Source organism: Biomphalaria glabrata, chromosome 13 (assembly GCF_947242115.1).
Source record: "Biomphalaria glabrata chromosome 13, xgBioGlab47.1, whole genome shotgun sequence".
Lineage (NCBI taxonomy): Eukaryota > Metazoa > Mollusca > Gastropoda > Planorbidae > Biomphalaria > Biomphalaria glabrata.
Window position 1 is genome coordinate 15,675,621 of NC_074723.1, and position 19,543 is coordinate 15,695,163.

At 36.6% G+C, this 19,543-nt stretch overlaps 1 protein-coding gene across 1 annotated transcript in view; it reads left to right on the forward strand.

Annotated features, from left to right (window-relative positions):
- LOC106052464 (uncharacterized) overlaps positions 1–19,543 on the forward strand; it is a 129,465-nt gene that overhangs the window by 16,887 nt on the left and 93,035 nt on the right. The window contains exons 2-4 of the mRNA XM_056007562.1: positions 13,926–14,844; positions 16,648–16,775; positions 17,074–17,241. Coding sequence (XP_055863537.1) covers positions 13,957–14,844; positions 16,648–16,775; positions 17,074–17,241 — 1,184 coding nt within the window. The 5' untranslated portion in view covers positions 13,926–13,956. The remainder of the gene's footprint in view (positions 1–13,925; positions 14,845–16,647; positions 16,776–17,073; positions 17,242–19,543) is intronic.

Consider the following 19,543-nt stretch of genomic DNA (forward strand, 5'->3'; position numbering starts at 1 on the left):
CAGTGACCAAGAAAGCTATGGACAGTGAAAGTACATAGGTCTCAGCTCAGGAAGAAAAACGTACAATCCGAAAAACGGCCAGCTCCTCTACCACCGAAGCAAAAGCCACCTTAACCTGTGCTATCTGTGGACGGGAGTGTCTCCAAAATAGGGCTCCACAGCCACATGATGAAGTGTACTCTGAGATGAAACCTTAGTCTTTCTACGACTGAAGGAGGCCAATGATGATGATACAGGTCATTAGTTTTAACACGTCTGATAATAAATGACAGTACAAGTTATTGAATGAAAATTTGTCATTATTTCAGGTGCTTTAGGCCTACATCAATGTGAGGTACCAGTACTTTGATTGTGTCATATAACAATTTAAAGCAACATTTTGAAATGAATAGTGTGTAGAATTGACAGTAAATACATTTAAGTGATGTGCTGTGATCTGCATGAATTGAGAGCTGATCATGTATTGAATTTGTGTTTTTGATCTTTACTTCAAGTAAATGTTAATGAACAATTAATTTTTAATGAATAAATAATTTAAAAATAAATACAAAGAAACCATAAACATCTACTTTATTTTAATATTTTTTTTTCATCAGAACAGAATTTCCAACTTTGCATTCTTAAAATAAAATATATTTATTTAGAGTAGAGTCAGAACACAAAATCATAGTTTTGAAATTAAGTAAATTAAGCTAAGCTGTGATCTCATATAAACATTTGTATATAGACTACACACAATTTAATTATTATTTTTCATCAAATTGCAGGAACTAGTACATGTACTTATGCATATTTGACAATAAAAAACCTTAGTCAATGAAATAGTAATACTAATAAATGAGATAAAAGTAAACTAAATATCATCAATGCTATTGAAGCCACACTTGTTTCTTTTTATCTTGTTTGGTGGACTGCAATTAAAGTTGCTATTAATTTTACTGATTGTCTTAGCTGAAATGCCAGTGTCGTCTCTTTGAATCCTAAGCTTATTTTCTTGGTTAATGGAAGTCCAGATGTTTGGAGTTTCATTTTAAACACCTATATATTCCGAAATGGCCTTCCGATAGGCAAAACCTATTTGCCTAACATGTCATATGCACATAAAGAGGTACCACAGAAATGCTTTAAAGACAAGCTTAGGCGCCAACTTGCTTTAACTGACATAGAATAAGAGAGCACCTGGTTGCATACAGCTTCAGAACGAGACAGCTGGAGGTCACTTACAAAGGTGTGGTATACACCAATGAAAATTAATTGCCGAGGGTAGACAGTAAAAAGAAAAAAACAACTGATTCTACCACAGGTGGACAATGGTTATGCCTGTGCTCAGTGTGGCATAATATGTAGGTCACAGCTGGGGCTGAGTAGCCACTGGAAACATAGCATTCCTCATAAGTCTTCGGAATCAAAGACAAGCCTATCATTTTTGTAGAATAGTTTGTAGCTTCTGTAAATGCATGAAATGCCGTCACAAATGACACAAGTCCTCTGTGAGTTTGATCATAGTTTGATGGATTATAAACATCTTACTTCTTTGCCTTATATTAAATGGTCCTTCTGTCTGTTCCATTAGGTACTTGCGTTTATCTAAATATCATTGATATATCGTAACATGTCATCAAAATAAAAACTAGAACCTCTGCAACTGGTTTACAAGTCAGAAGTCATCAATAACACTTGCCATTTAAAAAAAACAACAATTTAGATTACTGATTAGTCAAATTAGTGACTGATTATTCGATTCATTAAGGCCTATATTTTTTTTTATGTGAATATATAATGATCCTTTACACTTTGTGACTTTACTAGTAGATCTATACTTTGGAGTAGACTTGTTTGTTGAGCTAAAGTCGGAAGTAGGCCTACACATTGAATTTTACTGTGATCTAGTAATCATCTAGTCAAACGTAGTGATCTAGATCTACTACTCAGTACTAGACTAGTACGTAGTAGTACTAGATCTAGAGTCTAGTAGTAGAGAGAGTAGGCCTATCTGTCATATCGTGATCAGTAGGTGGCTGAAGTTTTATAAATCTATTCCATGACAAAAACCCTGGCTAGATTTAGATCTACTGGTCTAGACATCTAGATCTAACTAGAATTAAACTAGAAAACTAAATTAGAGAGAAGTAGCTTTCTGGATCTAGAACTAGAATCTATATATTACTTAGAATTACTAATATTAGATCTAGTTGCGTCAAACGCTTAATTTTTGGTTGTTGTTTTTAATAAATGCACATAAAATACATTGTATTTTGGAAATAAAAATACCCAGTTGGTAGTCAAGTAATTCAGTATTTGTTTTAGATCTATCAGATTCATATGACTTATTATTTATACTTATTTTATATCATTCGTCCAAGAAAATCTAGCTCTAGATCTATTTCATTTTAGATTAGGCTATATAGTTTTTTTTTTTTTTTTTTTTTTTGTCATTTTATTTAGGCTACAATATTATCAAGATTAACTTTTTCTTTGTTTCCCACGAGACGTGTATGCCTATAGCCTAGTCCTTTCGATAATAAAAAAAAAACGATTAGAAATGCGTAGCTTGGAGTGTCAAAACTGTATTAGGCCTCCTATTTTTATTTCGTGCAATTTAGTATATCGTAACAAATACGCATTTAGCGGAACGGTAGACAGGTCTTCATCCAGATTTAGTGTAAATAAACCAAACACAGAAACACTGAAAGATAGTAGTTTCGGAATTTAGATTCTATTTTTTGGAAAATAAGTGGCATTTTATAGGGTGATCGAAAAAAATAACTTTTGTGACGATCTCTTATTCAGGGAAATTGTATCTATTTTATCAGATAGTCAGAAAATGGATAAAGTTTTTACAGATCTAATAAAATATAGTGTGGGGAAGTTTTACTCTCAATGAAGGTCAATCCAAGTGGCTCTCGGAGTAAATTTCTTCTTTGGAATCCTCATCGATTTTTCAAAATGGTATGGTGCGCGAAAAAGATGCGCGACGGCACTTCGACTCTCTTTGTCTTTGTAAAAAACTCGAAGCTGGTGTTCCATTAGTATAGTTCCATGGATAGACCGACAGATTCAGATTTACGAGATGGTTTGCATAATGCATTTATTTAGTGCTCTCTTAAATGAATACACGCGGGAATACCCGCTGACATACGTTTTTGTTTAGACCTCCAGACCAAATTTAATTTTAAAGATTATTATATTTTGAAAAAAACATAACGGTCAAACCAGAGTTTTCCCAGTGTGGCCAATTAGCTTTATTATTTTCAAAAGATACATGAACTGTCAAATTTCTAGAAAACAACAGCAAAATAAAAACAAAAAACAAAAACAACAACAACTAAACAAGAGACACCAAACAAAAACAACAACAACTAAACAAGAGAGACACCAAACACACACAACGTCCAACAACCAAGCAATAAACTCAAACGACATCACGTTGTGGGCTAATATCTTGTGTGACTTCACATCTATCTCATTAATTGCTCCACATTAGCCACAGAAATTACAGGTTAACAATAGACCACACAAAGACTTTAACTGTTGCAAATGACACATTTATTCATAACTGGAAAGTCTGTTTAGTCTTCTTAAAGGTAGCTATTTATCTCTCATCCTAAACAACCCTCTTCGACCCTATCGCCATGTTGCTCTTCTTGCTCGTCTAGTCTACTACGTCATACGTCTGTCTTACTACGTCACTATTTTAACCGTCGCTAAAAAAAAACAATATATATGGCTAAAAAAAACCGAACATACTCTCTAAACTAGTACATAACAATCAAACATTTGCTGAGAAGTGATCTTTCCAAGCCAGTGTACACCTCAACAAGAACATTGCAACAGTGATTAGTTTAAAACTACAGTTGGAGTAAGACAAGGCCCCGTACTATCACTTTTCAATATCTTTCATCAGTATTGAAGGTGAAAATCTGATCTACTGTCTCAGATATGGGAAGCTAACCTGAACTACACAGCAGCACTGGCAAAACTCAAAACAATATGGAAAAACAAAGGAATAGTTCTCCACACTAACATCAGACTGATGCACTCTCTGTCCTCAGGCACAGTGTAAAACTCCGAGGTATTATTTACAGGGACTTCATCCCAAATGCAGAGATTAGAAACAGGATGAATACATCTATTGGACCCCACGACGACCTGCTATCTACTTACAAAACAAAACAAATCGCAATCTGAAACTCTATGGCCATACAGGGAACAGTACCAGGAACAGAGGTAGAGAAAGTGATAGGAAGACAACATCAAAGAATGGACGGGCCTGTCATTGAAGAGATTCTATCCAAGGCAAAAAAACACAGAGGAATGGAGAAAGACGGTCAACAGATCTTGTGTGGTGCCCCGATAGTTTAACAGAAGGTGAAATCGCAATAGAACTAGTAGTCTCCCTTATTTAAATATGTATATAGTACTAGTAAGTACTACTCTTTCCATTAATATAGAAACGCGCCACAACGGAAGCTATTAGGCTATACTATAATTTAAAAACCTACTAGTGGTCAGAACTATGTCACTTGGACAGCCATGGCTTCATTTTCCAGTTCACCGTGAACTTCGTCCTCCACCTGCCCGCTGGCCAGTCAATGTCGTGTTCACGTGGACATGTCAGGTGACTTGTTTTGTTCTCCTCACGTTGTCTGCTCGTCATGTGTTCTCGTTTGTTGTGCAAGCCAACAATAATTACGGTCATCGATTCTCACCAGAGCCCAGCTTGCGCCAGGGGCTGTTTAGAAGGACGAGAAAAAAACATAATTATAGAATACGAAGTGTAATTAATAAAATTTACACGCCATTTTTTTTATCCTATCCTCCCCCCCCCCCAACAAATTTTTTTTTCCCTTTACAGCAGTGGCCGACCTTACTTCGGCCAGGTGATAGATATTTTTTCTGGCAAACTTGTCATTGCAAGCATTGTCGAGTCCAAGGAATCGAACCTTTGCGGCTCAAGTTTTAAGCGGAATGAAAACACCGTGCCACGTGCCAGATGTGGTCTGCGGGTTGTAGTTTGGGCATCAATGGTTGGTTGCCTGTTGGTGTGGTATTCGCGCTGGACTGTCGTTCGGTCATCTCGACGGTCCAGGGTTCATATCCTGCCAGCTGTCATCTCCAGTCGTCCTGCAAGAGGTTCGAACTAGGATGTGGATTATCTTCCAGTCTGACAAAGCATGTCAAACATTTTACAAACTTGATTTGCAAGCTTCTTGATGTTCTTTCAGAAATAAAAATATTTACTTATTGCCCAAATCTCCAGCAGGGCGGCAGGGAATTACATCTAGTGGAGTTTGCAATTAAGACCATCGTGCCCACAATCCAAAGCGCATACCAAACGACCATGCAGCAAGAAGAACTATTACGATGAATACGGTAAATTAGCCTTCACCTAGCCATGATCGTATTGCCGTTACAATGAGCATTTATTATTATATAAATAACATAGTATGACTTAAAGAGCGTAGATAAGGCAAAGCAATGTCTTCGATTCCGAGGATGAGTGCAGTGCTTCACATGACTACGGAAATCCCGTTATGACCTGCATATTTTTCTGCATCTGATGCTAACAAAGCTGTTGTCAGCCGGGTGTCTATTTATGTTTTATTTACATCTTCTGCGCGTGTCTTCTACATGGGCTTTCATTACGGTAGATATTGTATATTTAATACATATTAAACTCAAACGTAGTCAATTGACGCATCCAACATTCTTTAAACAAATGTTTCCCAAAGTGTGTTCCACGGGACCCTAGTGTTTCGCCACGTCTGAATAGATGTTCCACAAACAACTGGATTGATTAACTAAAAGGCCACCACGTGAATTAATCTCTCTAAAAAAAATAAGAAAGGAGTTCCTCTAAATACTCAGAATGTGCCAAGTGTTCCGCTAAATACTCAGAATGTGCCAAGTGTTCCGCTAAATACTCAGAATGTGCGAAGTTTTCGTTAAGGAAACTGTTTGGGAAACACTGCTTTAAACAAACAATTAACACCTAGTAAATCATTGTTGCAATCTTTATTTTTTCAAGATAATAGTTCTTCTTGTAATGACTAGATGTTTGTGTCTATGTGTCGGTGCCCAGTTCAAACAAATAGCCTCCAAACAGGGCATTGAAACAACTATCCCGTCCTAGTCACTTCTTCGTTTGTAAAGTGCGAGTTTCATTTCTGAGAATTCACGAAGACACGTAAACAGTCAAAATGTTCTGGCCTGATGGGAAGACTTTTGGGGGGTCAGTAACCGGAAGTCCCAGTAAAGAGTGAACGTTTATTTTAAGAGGACTCGTGAGATATTTTCTGAGGATTTGATGTTTGAGGATAATATCCTATGATTTCTGTTGTTGTGTCAATAAGCTATTTTCAAGAACATGTTACATATCCCCAGCATCTATAGCTGGAGCGCACAAAAGTGATAATATCCTATTTTATAATTATGTTGTATAAATAAACTTCATGTCTGCTGTTGTTAGACTTAGTTGGTATGTCATAGTTAGCTACTTAATGCACCGTATAGTTTAATCATAGACCAAGCACAACTTATATGGAGTAGCTATTCATAATATTCGCATATATATGGACCCAGAGGAGTGGTGGCTGAGCGGTTAAGCGATTGGTTTCCCAACCAAGGGCCGGGTTCGAATCCTGGTGAGGACTGATTTTTAATTTCATGATCTTTGGGCTCCCCTGAGTCCACCCGGCTCTTATGGGTACCTAACATTACTTGTGGAAAGTAAAGGCGTATGGTCGTAGTGCTGGCCACATGACACCCTTGTTAACCGTAGGCCAGAGAAACAGATGACCTTTACATCATCTGCCCAAAAGGTCTGAAAGGTTAACTATATAAAGATCCAGAGTCACAGCGTAAATTACAGTGTGATAGTTTCAGGGTAGCAGTAAACATGAACCACCAGTTTAGAAGAAGTCTTGTGGGCACGAGAATTACAGAATATTTGAAGGGTTTACAGAAACATTGTCTCAACCCTATTAATGTATGGCTGAGTAGCATACGCCTCATTGATACCTATCAAGGGGTCTCACGTTTCAATCCTGATTAGAGCCTTTGCAAATTCTGTTCACTGTGCTTGATGAAGCTCAGAAATTCGCACTTTTCTAGTTATTGCTATTATCTTCCAGAGGATTTGGGAGGGAAAAAAAAAAGCAATTTCTTGTTTATCTGTTTTAAAAAATCAGTAATGCTTGTGTTCCAGCTGTGTGTATGTTCTAATAAATAGAATTAAGCTAATAAACTCTGAACAACTGTCGGCTTTGTCAACTAAAATTTAATGTGATAACACTCTAATTGAAAGAAATTTATTCCGCAGACAATTTTGTGTTCATTGGAAGCCAGAAGAAAAAGAAATAACGGATAATTATACAATTGAAATCTCTTCAAGAAGAATGTCTTGCCGTCACTCTGCTTATTAGATGCAAGCTCGTGGCACTTAATTACAAAGTCATCTATTCGTTACCTTGTTATTATCCGAATCTCTAAATTGTGACATTCAATGGCTGGTGCTATTTTAAGTGGTAATTGATGCATCGTAGAGAATAAAAGTCATATGATAATAGCTTCCAAAGATAATGATGTTAAACATTTTGATGTGTTATTGCTATTAAACTCAATAATTACGTACATATAGCATCTCTAACCTGTCCCTTGATTTTCGTCGTTGGGGGTGCTCTGACAGTTCGCGTCACCAAATCCCTCCACTTTTCCCGGTCAGCAGCTGTTTTTAACAGGATATTAACAGAGAGGCCGGTTCATTCTTTTATATGTTATTGAAGACAGGCGCAGAAGACAGAAAAAAAACTTAAATAAATCTCTAACGGACAGCGCTTTGTATGCACGAGATGCGGGAAATATGCATGTCGAAACTGGGTCTCCATAGTCATGTGAAACACTGCACGCATCTTTAATATTTGGAATGAAAACATTGTCATTATTAGGCATTAACATTGATTCCAAAGATTAAGCAATACTGCAGTATATCATATGCTTTATATTTTGAAAGAAACATTAACATTTTATGACCAGCTTTCGGCGAGCAGACGAAGCTCAATCACGTGGGAGTTGGGAATCGAAATACCAGGGACAGCAGGTGGACAAATTTTTCTTTCCTTTGAGAGAAAAATGTACTGGGTCGATTGTTACCGTATCTTATAGTACAGCGGTTCTCGGAATTTTGGTATTTCAGTACATTGGCAAATTGCCCATAATGAAGCTGCCTCAACTGTTAAATTATTTTGGTTTGTAAGCCTACCAAGCTTTTGCTAATAGTTATCATAATATAAATATCTGATCTGTATGTTGTATCTTAATTTTAGAAGCTGAACATTGCCAAATCTTTAGAGCCTATATTGAAATCACGAAACAATGTACAATTCTGTTTTGTGTAATGCAAATTTCTTTTCATAATTAAATAACATATTTTTAAATTATGACTTCCATTAAGTTATCGCGTATTTACTATATTCATAATATTTACTTATGAAACAATTTAGAAAGCATGACGGAACATGGACAGCAAGCAATTTTCTCCAGCAGACAGAAAGGCTACACAACTGTTACAACAGTCTGTGCAAATAAACCAAACTTAGTGTTGAGTATTCATTATATTCACTATTCTCGGAGTCATTCTTTGCAAGAGTACAAGGAATGCTATCTTCTTTATCAGGTCTAATCTCTGTTTTTAGATTTGATAATTGAATGGCTGGAAAACTCTGTTTCGTAACATTATGCTGGAAATGGACAAGCTATTACTACTTCAACAACTAATTTGGTAACAGTAACTCCTTAGCAAAAATCCGCCATATAAGAAGCTTTATCGGTACCTAGTTTTGTATATGATATTTGCCATTAGAGTCAAGAGTCTTAACTAACGGGTGTGGTTGTGAGCCAAGCTAAACACAATTACGTTTCAACTTGTTTGGCTTTATAGATTCGCCTAATAGATAATAATAATTCTTTAACTTTTGAAGTCAAACCCTTCGGTAAAAACATCATCATTTTACTTTCTTTCGTTTGTTTGAGATCCAAGGGTTGTTTCATAATGAAAATATTCACTGAAATCAAATAGACTATAAAAGCAATGTTTATTACTAATTATTCACTAAAATAATGCTTTTCAAATACACTTACAATAGCGTAAATATTCACCATAGAAATAATATATATCATTTAATAATGACGTAGAGTTGCATGGTTCTGTAAGGTTCTTGCCGAAAGACCTAAGCCCTCATCTACCTCTAAAATGCTTCCTAATGGCATGCGTCTTAAATAGCCTCTGACAACCAGTTCAACACCTGGCTCTTACGTTTTCGTTGACAGGAAAAGTGGCCAAGTCGAGTAACTGGCGCCTAAACCAGTCAGGTTCGGGCAGGAGGGTCTCGTTAGCCATCGATGGCTACCCACCCAATAGAAGGAAAACTCTGAATTCAAACTCCTGCTGCCTTGCAGTTATAACCAAACTTGGGAAAGGCTTCAGGAGTCAACCCTGAGGGGCAACAAAAAACAAAAGGAACCTGGTAGATATTGTGACGCCGCTGACCCCAAACTGTATCGCGCCGTTACTTTGTATAGATCAGCTGTATGCAGAGGGGGATTCGCTGTATGGGCAACAATCGTACGTACCGAGCATAGCTAATGCCCAGGCATTCATCTTATTTCTATGAGATGATCCATGGTTGCTTAGTGATCGAAGGAGGCTAGCATCGAGGTCAGCATCACCAATAAAATGTCATCAAGTCCGAAGTAAAAGAGATTCTCTGCGGCTTCATTAAGCTCTATGGGCAGATGTTTCCACGAGCACCGGACAGGTTCATTAAGCTCTATGGGCAGATGTTTCCACGAGCACCGGACAGGTTCATTAAACTTTATGGGCTTATGTTTAGACGGGCACCGACTAATACCCGAATTAGGTTGGGCATTACGACTTTAGCTCTCCTTTGAAACATCTCATTCTAAAACATTTACTCGACAGCAAAAAAATACAAACTAACAAAGAGAACCAAGTTACTGAACAAAACTATAATAAAGGTAAATGCAATTGTTTGAGACATCCACCCTTTAGAAAACACGAACTGAGAGTTACAAATAACAAACAAAATGTTGCCCTTAATCGTGTTGCCTAATCTGTACAATTTCAAAATTTCAGTCTTAATAGGGTCGTTATAACATTGGCATAAAGTAACTTTCTCATCCGAAAGACGGAAACACGTTGGGTTTCTGCCCCAAGCTCCACATGGAGCACTGTAAAAATAAAGGAGTTAGCTACAAAAAAAAAACCACATTTGTCCCACACCATTGGCTCTAGCCACTACTGACAGAGGAGACTTGAGGGCTTATAAAAGCTTTACCAGGTCCTATCGCAATCAGGGCATAAAAAATCTATATTCAAACACAGCTAATCGATACAAGAAACACCCTGTACGGATTTTGTGAGTAAAAAGCCTGGGGTTATATGAGAGCTTATTAAATTAGATTGACCATGGGATGTATAAAGATGAATGAGCTTGCATGTGCATGTAGTGATGTGTGTATATGTTTACAGCTGGCCGTCAAATACAAACAGTCCACATCACAAAGGTTGACCAGTGCGCTGAAAGTTTTTTTAATGTTTGGTGTTTAAATGAGGGGAAATACGCCCCATATTTTAAAAAAACATCAGACCTTTGACGGATCCAGGGAGGGGGGCGGTAGGGGCGATCGCCCCCCCCCCCACTCGGCCGACCCACCTCCCAAAAAGGGGGGGGAGGCCGAATTTTAGTCAGAAATCACACAACACACAACTTGTATACGAATTTATTACTTATGTTTATAATATAAACTAATTATTTATATTTCAACCTATTTTTAGATTATTTCGCCCCCCCCCCTCTAGTATGTTGGCCGATTTGGCGGAATGGGGAGGTGGCGATGGCATCAATCCCGCCCCCACACCATCAACTTTCGAGTGGGGGGGGGCGGTCCAATTTATTTATAGAAATCACAGCTTGTTAACGGAATCAATTAAAGATCTATATAATTAAAACTTGTTATCGATATTTTAACCGATCTTTATATAATGTCGTCCCCCTGTTAGCCGATTGGGTGAGGGTGGGGAAGGCGAATACATCTACTGTCTTTCTAACCTAAGCCCTATGAGTGGTTGGCAGTCCTATATTTAATTAGAAATCATAGTTTGTGAAAAGGTTTTATTAATTTACAATAGTTCATCAAACAAACTATACCAAGGAATACATTATTTTTTATATTTCCTTATATGGCTTGAACCACAGATACAGCCAGAATAAAAAAATATAAAGGAATAACTACATTTACAGGACGTATTAATTAATTATCTCATGAACACAAAAGCGTTAAAATCAAACAATCTATTGAACAAACTTGAAGCTTTACAATCTTACTGCAACATTGAATAGAAGAACTGATGAGAAGTTGAGAGATTGGCTCCTAGAGAGAAACATGGTAGCCGGCCCTCCGACCTATAAGATGCCTATGCTGCTAGCGGCATATCTAGGGTAGGGTTTGAAATTCCCCCGGGCGGCCCCCACTTGAGTGTGTCCCCCAAATGGGTGTCCGAAATTTATTTTACATAAAATACTACACCATTATCTCACATCATGATGTCGAATGTCTCAAAATGCTGGGGCACGTAAACAGGTGAAGTCCCCGGGCCCCCAAAATCCCCAGCTAGGCCACTGTATGCTGTTAATGTTAAATAAGGAGTCTCTCCTTTACTTTTGCATAGGATCATATCAAACTCTTTCATATCTTTACTTACCAATGACTTAAATTACTTTGAATGACGTCATTGGCCCAAGACTGAGATGGCCAGTCATTATTTTGTCCGTATCTAGAGCAGACGTTAAAAAAATGATAGTTTACAGATATCCATTACCTCATTAACTGTTCACTTGAGAAGAAGAATATTATCTGGTTCCAAAGTGAAAGAAATAAAAGATTTAATTTTATTTTTTTGTTGACAATTTTACAGACTGGATGTGCTAACGATTTTACACCCCTCCCCACCCTGACAAAGATTTCGTGCCAGTTAAGTAAGCTGCTCAAGTGACCGACATCAGAGAACTGACTCCTAAAATAGAATGGCCTATATTTTTCTTTTTTTTTATTGTTTCTGTTTCAAAGAGAGTAAATGAATTATGTTTTGTGCTGAAACTTCCTGACTAATAGATAGATATAACATTTCAACAGACTAAGGAATAAGAATCTGTTGAAATGTTAAGGCAGCAAATAGAATCTACCGACCGTCTTTCTTCATTCCTCTCTGTCTATTGCCTTGAATAGAATCTCTAGCCACGCCCAATTTTAAATGTTGTCTTCTTCTTTCTGGTTCTGTTCCATGAAGGAAGATCTTTGCAAGCCCTTTTGGACCTTGTGAAAGATTAGATAGATTAGATAGATAGATTAGATAGATAGATTAGATAGATAGATTAGATAGATAGATTAGATAGATAGATTAGAAATATAGATTAAATAGATAGATTAGATAGATAGATAGATATATAGATTAGATAGATAGATTAGATTAAATTAGATTAGATTAGATAGATAGATTAGATTAGATACATAGATAGATAGATAGATTAGATAGATAGATTTGATAGATAGATTTGATAGATAGATTAGATAGATAGATTAGATAGATAGATTAGATAGATAGATTAGATAGATAGATTAGATAGATAGTAAGATTAGATAGATATATATATATATAGATAGATAGATTACATAGATAGATTACATAGATAGTTAGATTACATAGATAGATAGATAGATAGATAGATAGATAGATAGATAGATAGATAGATAGATAGATTAGATAGATAGATTAGATAGATAGATAGATAGATAGATAGATAGATAGATAGATAGATAGATAGATAGATAGATAGATAGATAGATAGATAGATAGATTAGATAGATAGATTAGATAGATAGATTAGATTAGATAGATAGTTTAGATAGATATAGATAGATAGATAGATAGATAGATAGATAGATAGATAGATAGATAGATAGATAGATAGATAGATAGATGGATGGATAGATAGATAGATAGATAGATAGATGGATAGATAGATAGATAGATAGATAGATAGATAGATAGATAGATAGATAGATAGATAGATAGATTGGATAGATAGATGGATAGATAGATGGATAGATTAAATAAAACAAAAGCTGTGAATGAAGACATTGAGATATCCCAAATAAACAGGAATGAGAGAAAAATATATCTTTGCCCTTGGTTCAGCTTCAATGATACCTTGATATTGACTTTAACTTTCACCATTTTTAAGACCTCACCACTTTAAAGACTACCTGCTGGCTAAGTAAGGTTGAATTTTCAATCCATCACTTATATTATCACAATACACTAACAATACTGATGTTTAATTAAAAGTTACACTCCATTTTTATTAACGTGAAACAAAGAGAGAACAACCAGCAGAGACTAATACACAGTGACTACACACTACTGACACACTTAAAGAGTAAACCGTGAACACGTGAACATACGGAACAGTAGAACAAGGGAGACTACAAACAAACACACACACAACAGACATAAACATAAATACATATATAAATGTAACACCATCGGGACCAACATTTTAAGTGTTTTTGACCTACAAATACAAGTGAAGCTAACCTGACCAAGCTTTCAATCGTAATGATTAGCTGTTGGTTAGGAAAACGAATGTGCTTGTTCAGTCTGCAGTACCTGATTGATTTTTAATCAATACTTTTATCATCGTTTAATCCGTTTCATCGATCTTAAAATAATTTCTTTTCTATAGATATTGTAAATCTTATCTTAAATATTTGTGCATGAAGGTGGTTCATTGTCGTTATGGTTCATTGATCGCATTTACATATTTGTTTTTTTTTGTATTCTTCAGACCAAACAATTTCAATGTCCAGTTGGAAGCAATGACTGGCGATGACCGTCTCGTGAGTCTGACCGCTGACCCAGCACTGATTTCGGCCAGCACTTTGGATACCCCGGCTACGTTAAAAGATCTCTCTAATTCTCAGAGAATGCGAGAGAAAGAAGACGAGACACTTCACGGTTACCTCCTCAGAGAGTTGACCATCGACTCCGTTACTTCAGGTAACTGGGACAACATATCCGAAATAAGCTTAAACCCAGTTCCAGCCTCTAACGGCTACAATAGATCCAGTGTCTGGATACACGAAACTGCATCAGTAACACCTACAAACCATTTGACTCCCCTGAAAACCTTTTCTATTGAAACCTCGGATAAATACTCATCCTGCAACCAAAATAACGATGTGGTCAAGAGAAGACAACCCGTGCTGACTAGATCCGAAATATTTGTCGAATCCTCAACCTTCCATCCCGAGAAGTACGTCCTCAATAACTCTCCAACTAATCCAAACAACGACACAGCCAATCAAAACAGCAATAATGGTGAAAAAACGCCTTCCATTTATTCCATTTCTTCTTCCATCCTAAACATAAGCTCTTTAGCTTCACCAACGAGAGACTCGAACCAACAGAGAGTGGACTCTCACAGCGCCGTTCTATTTAGTAACTTGCGAGTCAGAGGTGATAAGCCAGCCTCATTAAGAAAAGTAAACTTCAATACTAAAGATGCTTCCTCAGAGCCAACTAAGGCGGTAACATTTTGCTCTGATATTACTGACAGTGTTGCTAGTAATTCTCCGACTTTTGTTGGATCTGCGAACGACTTAACACAATCACCGAAACCTTCAATCCTGAAAATCATTTCTCCCACTAACTTAAGAAAATCTCCAGATAACATCTGCCAGGAATATCAAGAAACAGCTCCACAGGTTTGTAGACATATAGAAATAAATGAATACGCTTAATAAATCCCATAAGAGGAATTTCAATACATGTATTAAACAGATGTTTGGTAGCTCTGAAAAAGAGCTACCTGCAGTTTTAATGTTTTGTATTTAATATATATACCATACACGTTTTGTGATGCATTTGGTTATAAAGGGTAGACGTCGAATAACGCTTAAGTTTCTTTTAGTAAGTATCTAAATATATTTGGAGCTTTTAAGCTTAGAACTTTATTGCTATCCTTTTTGTAGACATCCGTCTGCCTTTGATAGATGCTAGTCTTTGAATGAAGTCAGTCTGTAATTTAAGTCATTCATTGATTGGAGCCAACATTGATTGGAGTCAGTCATTGATTTGATTGTTATTAAAGTCAGTCATTGACTGGAGTCAGTCATTAATTGTAATCAATCATTGATTAAAGTAAGTTACTGGAGTCACTTATTGATTTGAATGAATCATTGATTCGAGTCAGTCATTGATTGGAGTCAATCTTTGATCTTTGAAGGGAGTTTTTGAATAAACTCGGAGTCTGATTGAAATTAATCTTTAACGCAACGTGTTAAATATCAAATATCTGAAGAATTATAAAAAAACAAAACAACAACACCAGTTTAGAAAAGCTAATTATAAATCATGAATACTACATCATAATAATGCTGTATTGCAGTGTTTCCCAAACTTTTGATATATGCGTAACCTCTTTTATAATTTTTGTAACACTGAGTACCCTTGGCCCCCTCCTCCCCAGAATGTACGTGCATGGAAAGAAAAAAAGTGTTTATGTTGAGATAACAGATCATAGAGTTCGGTTCCTTGGTTGTTAAAACTGATATGCTGTTCCACGCCTGACAGCCTGTTCTAATTCTCAACTTAATGTCTACAAATGCTTAAAAACAATTTCACATAAATAAGAAATTGGAAAAGGCAAAATGTATTTTAAAACTGTTTCTGTTGAAATCGGATACACAAGTTGTATTTGTAGCCAGAATGCTGCTAAAGTACACGCCTTGGTTTATTTTTAAGACTCAGTCTGAACCAATTAAGTTTTCAATTAGTGGGCTTATTTTGTGCGGTTCTGGGGTTATTTGAATGATTGTCTGGAAAAAAAATTGAATCATTTTGACGTTGAAAAACATCCTAATTCATTACTTGATTTTTGTAAAATTTATTTTTAAGATGTAAAAAACAACGGTAATTTGTATCAATATTGTTTCGATTCTCTCTCCTAATCAGCACTTCTGCCAATACTGCTCAACAAAATACATCTTACTCTAGAACTTGACAACAAGAGTTCCAAAATAATGTGATTCTTTCATGAGTAAATAAATAAATAACAGCCAATATGACGCAATTGGCGACACAATAAACAAATGTTACTATCTCTCTATCTCATCCTGGACTCGTACTGCTTCACTCGATGACTCACTCCTCCCGGACTAGCATGGCTGGCTAACAGTCCCGGTCTCCTCGCCTCTGTACTGAACTGCCTTACACACTCTGTATCTGGTCATCGAAGGTTTGCGATCACTTGACCATAACAGGGGTCATATTTGCGTGTACGAGTACTGTCCCTTGTCAAAATAAATAGTAACAATTTATATAATTTAATAAAAAAAATCTGTTATAAATATGTATATATTTACAATTACTTTGCCCAATCTCAAATCAAATTTTAGTAGTCAACCCCACCTCCCGGATAAAGACAGGTATTTTCTCAGAGTTGACATAATCAAACTGCTGTAATGCAATGCAAACAAACTCAACAGTTTATATCTTGTATCTTGTAGCACGAAGTGAATGATGCAAGTGTTGTCAGACAAATCAGGAAAACGAATGCAGCTACAAGAGTGTCACTGGACAAAGAGCATGAGACTACTGTCGACTCGGACGTTGTTGTCCGTACCGGACTTCTCAGGTCAGGAATTCCAATGATTTGTGGATTTCAAAGAATGTAAAATTACGGATAAAATGATGTTTACTAAAATATTTTTTTCTGGTTTGTAATGTAACTAGTAGGAGATAGTTTCATTTTATTTCTTTAAATGTAGACATGGACGTCCAAACAAAAGAGAAACACAAACAAACCGGAAAACTACTAAGATATAGTATTTTAAGTAGTACGAACCCATTTCGGATTTTATAGCGAGTCTTTTTTTTTTAAACTCATTTTTTTGTATAAAACTGATTCCCCTCCCACGTGATCTCTTCTCCAGGTGTGCCAACTTATCCACCCAGAAAGGTCGACGTAACCACGCTCTGATGATTATGTTAGTGTCCGTCATTCCCGTGATCGCCCTCCTGATCCAGAACAGCATTGGAGTTTATAACCACAGCCTAGAGCTACAGCAGCACAGCGCAGTCAAAGGAGAAATTTTGTTCAGGTGATACTCACGTCATGGACAGTGTAGAATTAGCGTTTGACAGACAGTAGATTTACTTTAACTTTATCATTTTGTCTTCTAGAGGAGCATAGGGCAACAACATCACTTCGCCAACCGACTCTGTTTAGGCCCTACACCTCAGTTGGGTCAATGTCCATCCTGCCGTTTTGTTCTTCTCGTGCTTCTGTTCTCCTCCATACTTGCTTTGGTGCCATAACCTTTCTCTTACATTGTGTGAGTTCCAGTCCAAAGCATGTTTTGCAATACTTCATGTTGTTCTTCGTATCATAAGTCCAATCCATTAGTGTCTTTTGATTTCTTGCCTTTATTTGATTTATGCTGTGCTGTTACCGACAGTTAGCCTTACCAGACAAAACATTGAGGCGTGATATTTGCCTGATGTCACAAACCGTTGTTTATTTATAACTGTGGTGGGGCGAAATTTTGGAGGTTCATTTGACCTCAGTTATTGAGAAGTTGACCCTGACTATCAAGAGGGGGTGAGCGCCTGGTCAACAGGTGCACGGGAATGATAGTAGGGGCAGATGAGGTGTGTTAGTGAATTTTGAATTAGTTGGAGAGAAATTTTTGAGAGGCAACACCTATATAGAAATGGCTTGTGGCACCCGAATACACATCGACCCGGTCAGGGCCCTGCCGTTAGACATTCCTAGGAGAACATTCAAAACGTACTTGAAAACAAAACATTCTTAGAAGCTGTGAAGTTTTAGAAAGAAAGTATTAAGTCTAGTCATGCTTAGAAAATAACGAGGAGAGACAAACTCTATTACGGTCAGCTTAGTTTCAAAACATTGCTCAGTTTATAAAGTCTCTCCAATCCAGTGATGCTCGAAATACAACTCGCCGGCTTTATTCGGCACCTAAGAAAACTCGACGGAAATTCAGTTGAGCAGCAAAACCTTTGCACAGTTCGTCCCGTTGTTTTAGACTTACATTGTGAAAAAAAAAACTCTTCATTCCTGCACAACTTTTTCCCTTGTCTGTATTTCGAGTTTACAAAAAAAAAAAAAAGATAATCACGTATAGAACGTTCGAGATCTAATAAGAAATTATTTCAGTACGATATTTGTTACTTTTCTAAAAGAGCAGCTGTACAGGAATTGCTGCAATGTTCAAGTCCAATATCGGGCTCACTTATAAAGGTCAGTGATATGAATAAAAATGCTGGAAATCCCACGTGTTTGATCTAGATCAGAATCAGTTTCCCATAAAACCATTATAATGAATTTATTCTGTAAATACTCTAATTATATAGTTCATATTAGCTCGTTAATCGCACCCAGGCATGCGGATCAAATAGCGTCTTCTTTGTGTCTGTTGAGGTCTTGATGACCTCATTAAATGATATCTTTTTGTTTGCATATCTTTACGGAGACCACAAGAGGAAAAAAAACAAATTCGAGTCTTTCAGACGTCCGTCTAATTGGTCTTTGTATTACACTGTGAGTTTTACAGCCGGTGTATTACAGTGTGATCATTACAGCAGAGTGTAAAATTCTGTTGTATTGGAAATAGAGTGTCCACATCTTTTGAACCTTCATGAATCATAATCAAAGTCTTCTGCTGTTTTTCTTTCATTTCTGTTTCGTTCTAATTAATGTATTTTTATATGAAAACTGTCATTGATCGATGTCCACCACATGGGGAGGACGTTGTACTATAAAACACATTTTTTTTTTAAGTCATTACCTTCATTTGTCCGTTAGTCTTTTGGACCGATGGGACACTTGTTGTTACCGGTCTTTGACTTGTAGCACCAAACTGCTGGTAGACATCTAAACCGTTGTAGGTGTAATATATATTAATAAGACTTCAAATAAGTTGAAAAACTTCCTTTTGTGAACAAAAATAAATATAACTTTATTTATAATATAGACAAAATCAAGTTAATATGAGATCAAATAAATGTAGTAGACTTTAGTAATACTATTTCTTAACAGATCTCATTACAATAACACAACCTTTCAGTCTCACGTTCTGGAGTCGTCTGTCCTAACTAAGATCAAACTACGACAATGCCACCTATGTTGCATCATTCACAACCAATCGCTAACGTCTTCTCACCGTCACCATAGAAACGCACACACACACCACTATATGAAACCATACAGGATCTGTTGACCGTCTGTCTGTATTCCTCTCAGTCTTTTGCTAGGATGAAAGGCATGTTCATTGACTGGCCTGTTCATTTTTTGACATTGTGCTGCCATCGTTTCTTTTGTCTTCCTCTCCTTCTTTGCACTGGTACTGTTACCTGTAGAATGGGCTTTTTGAGTTCTGT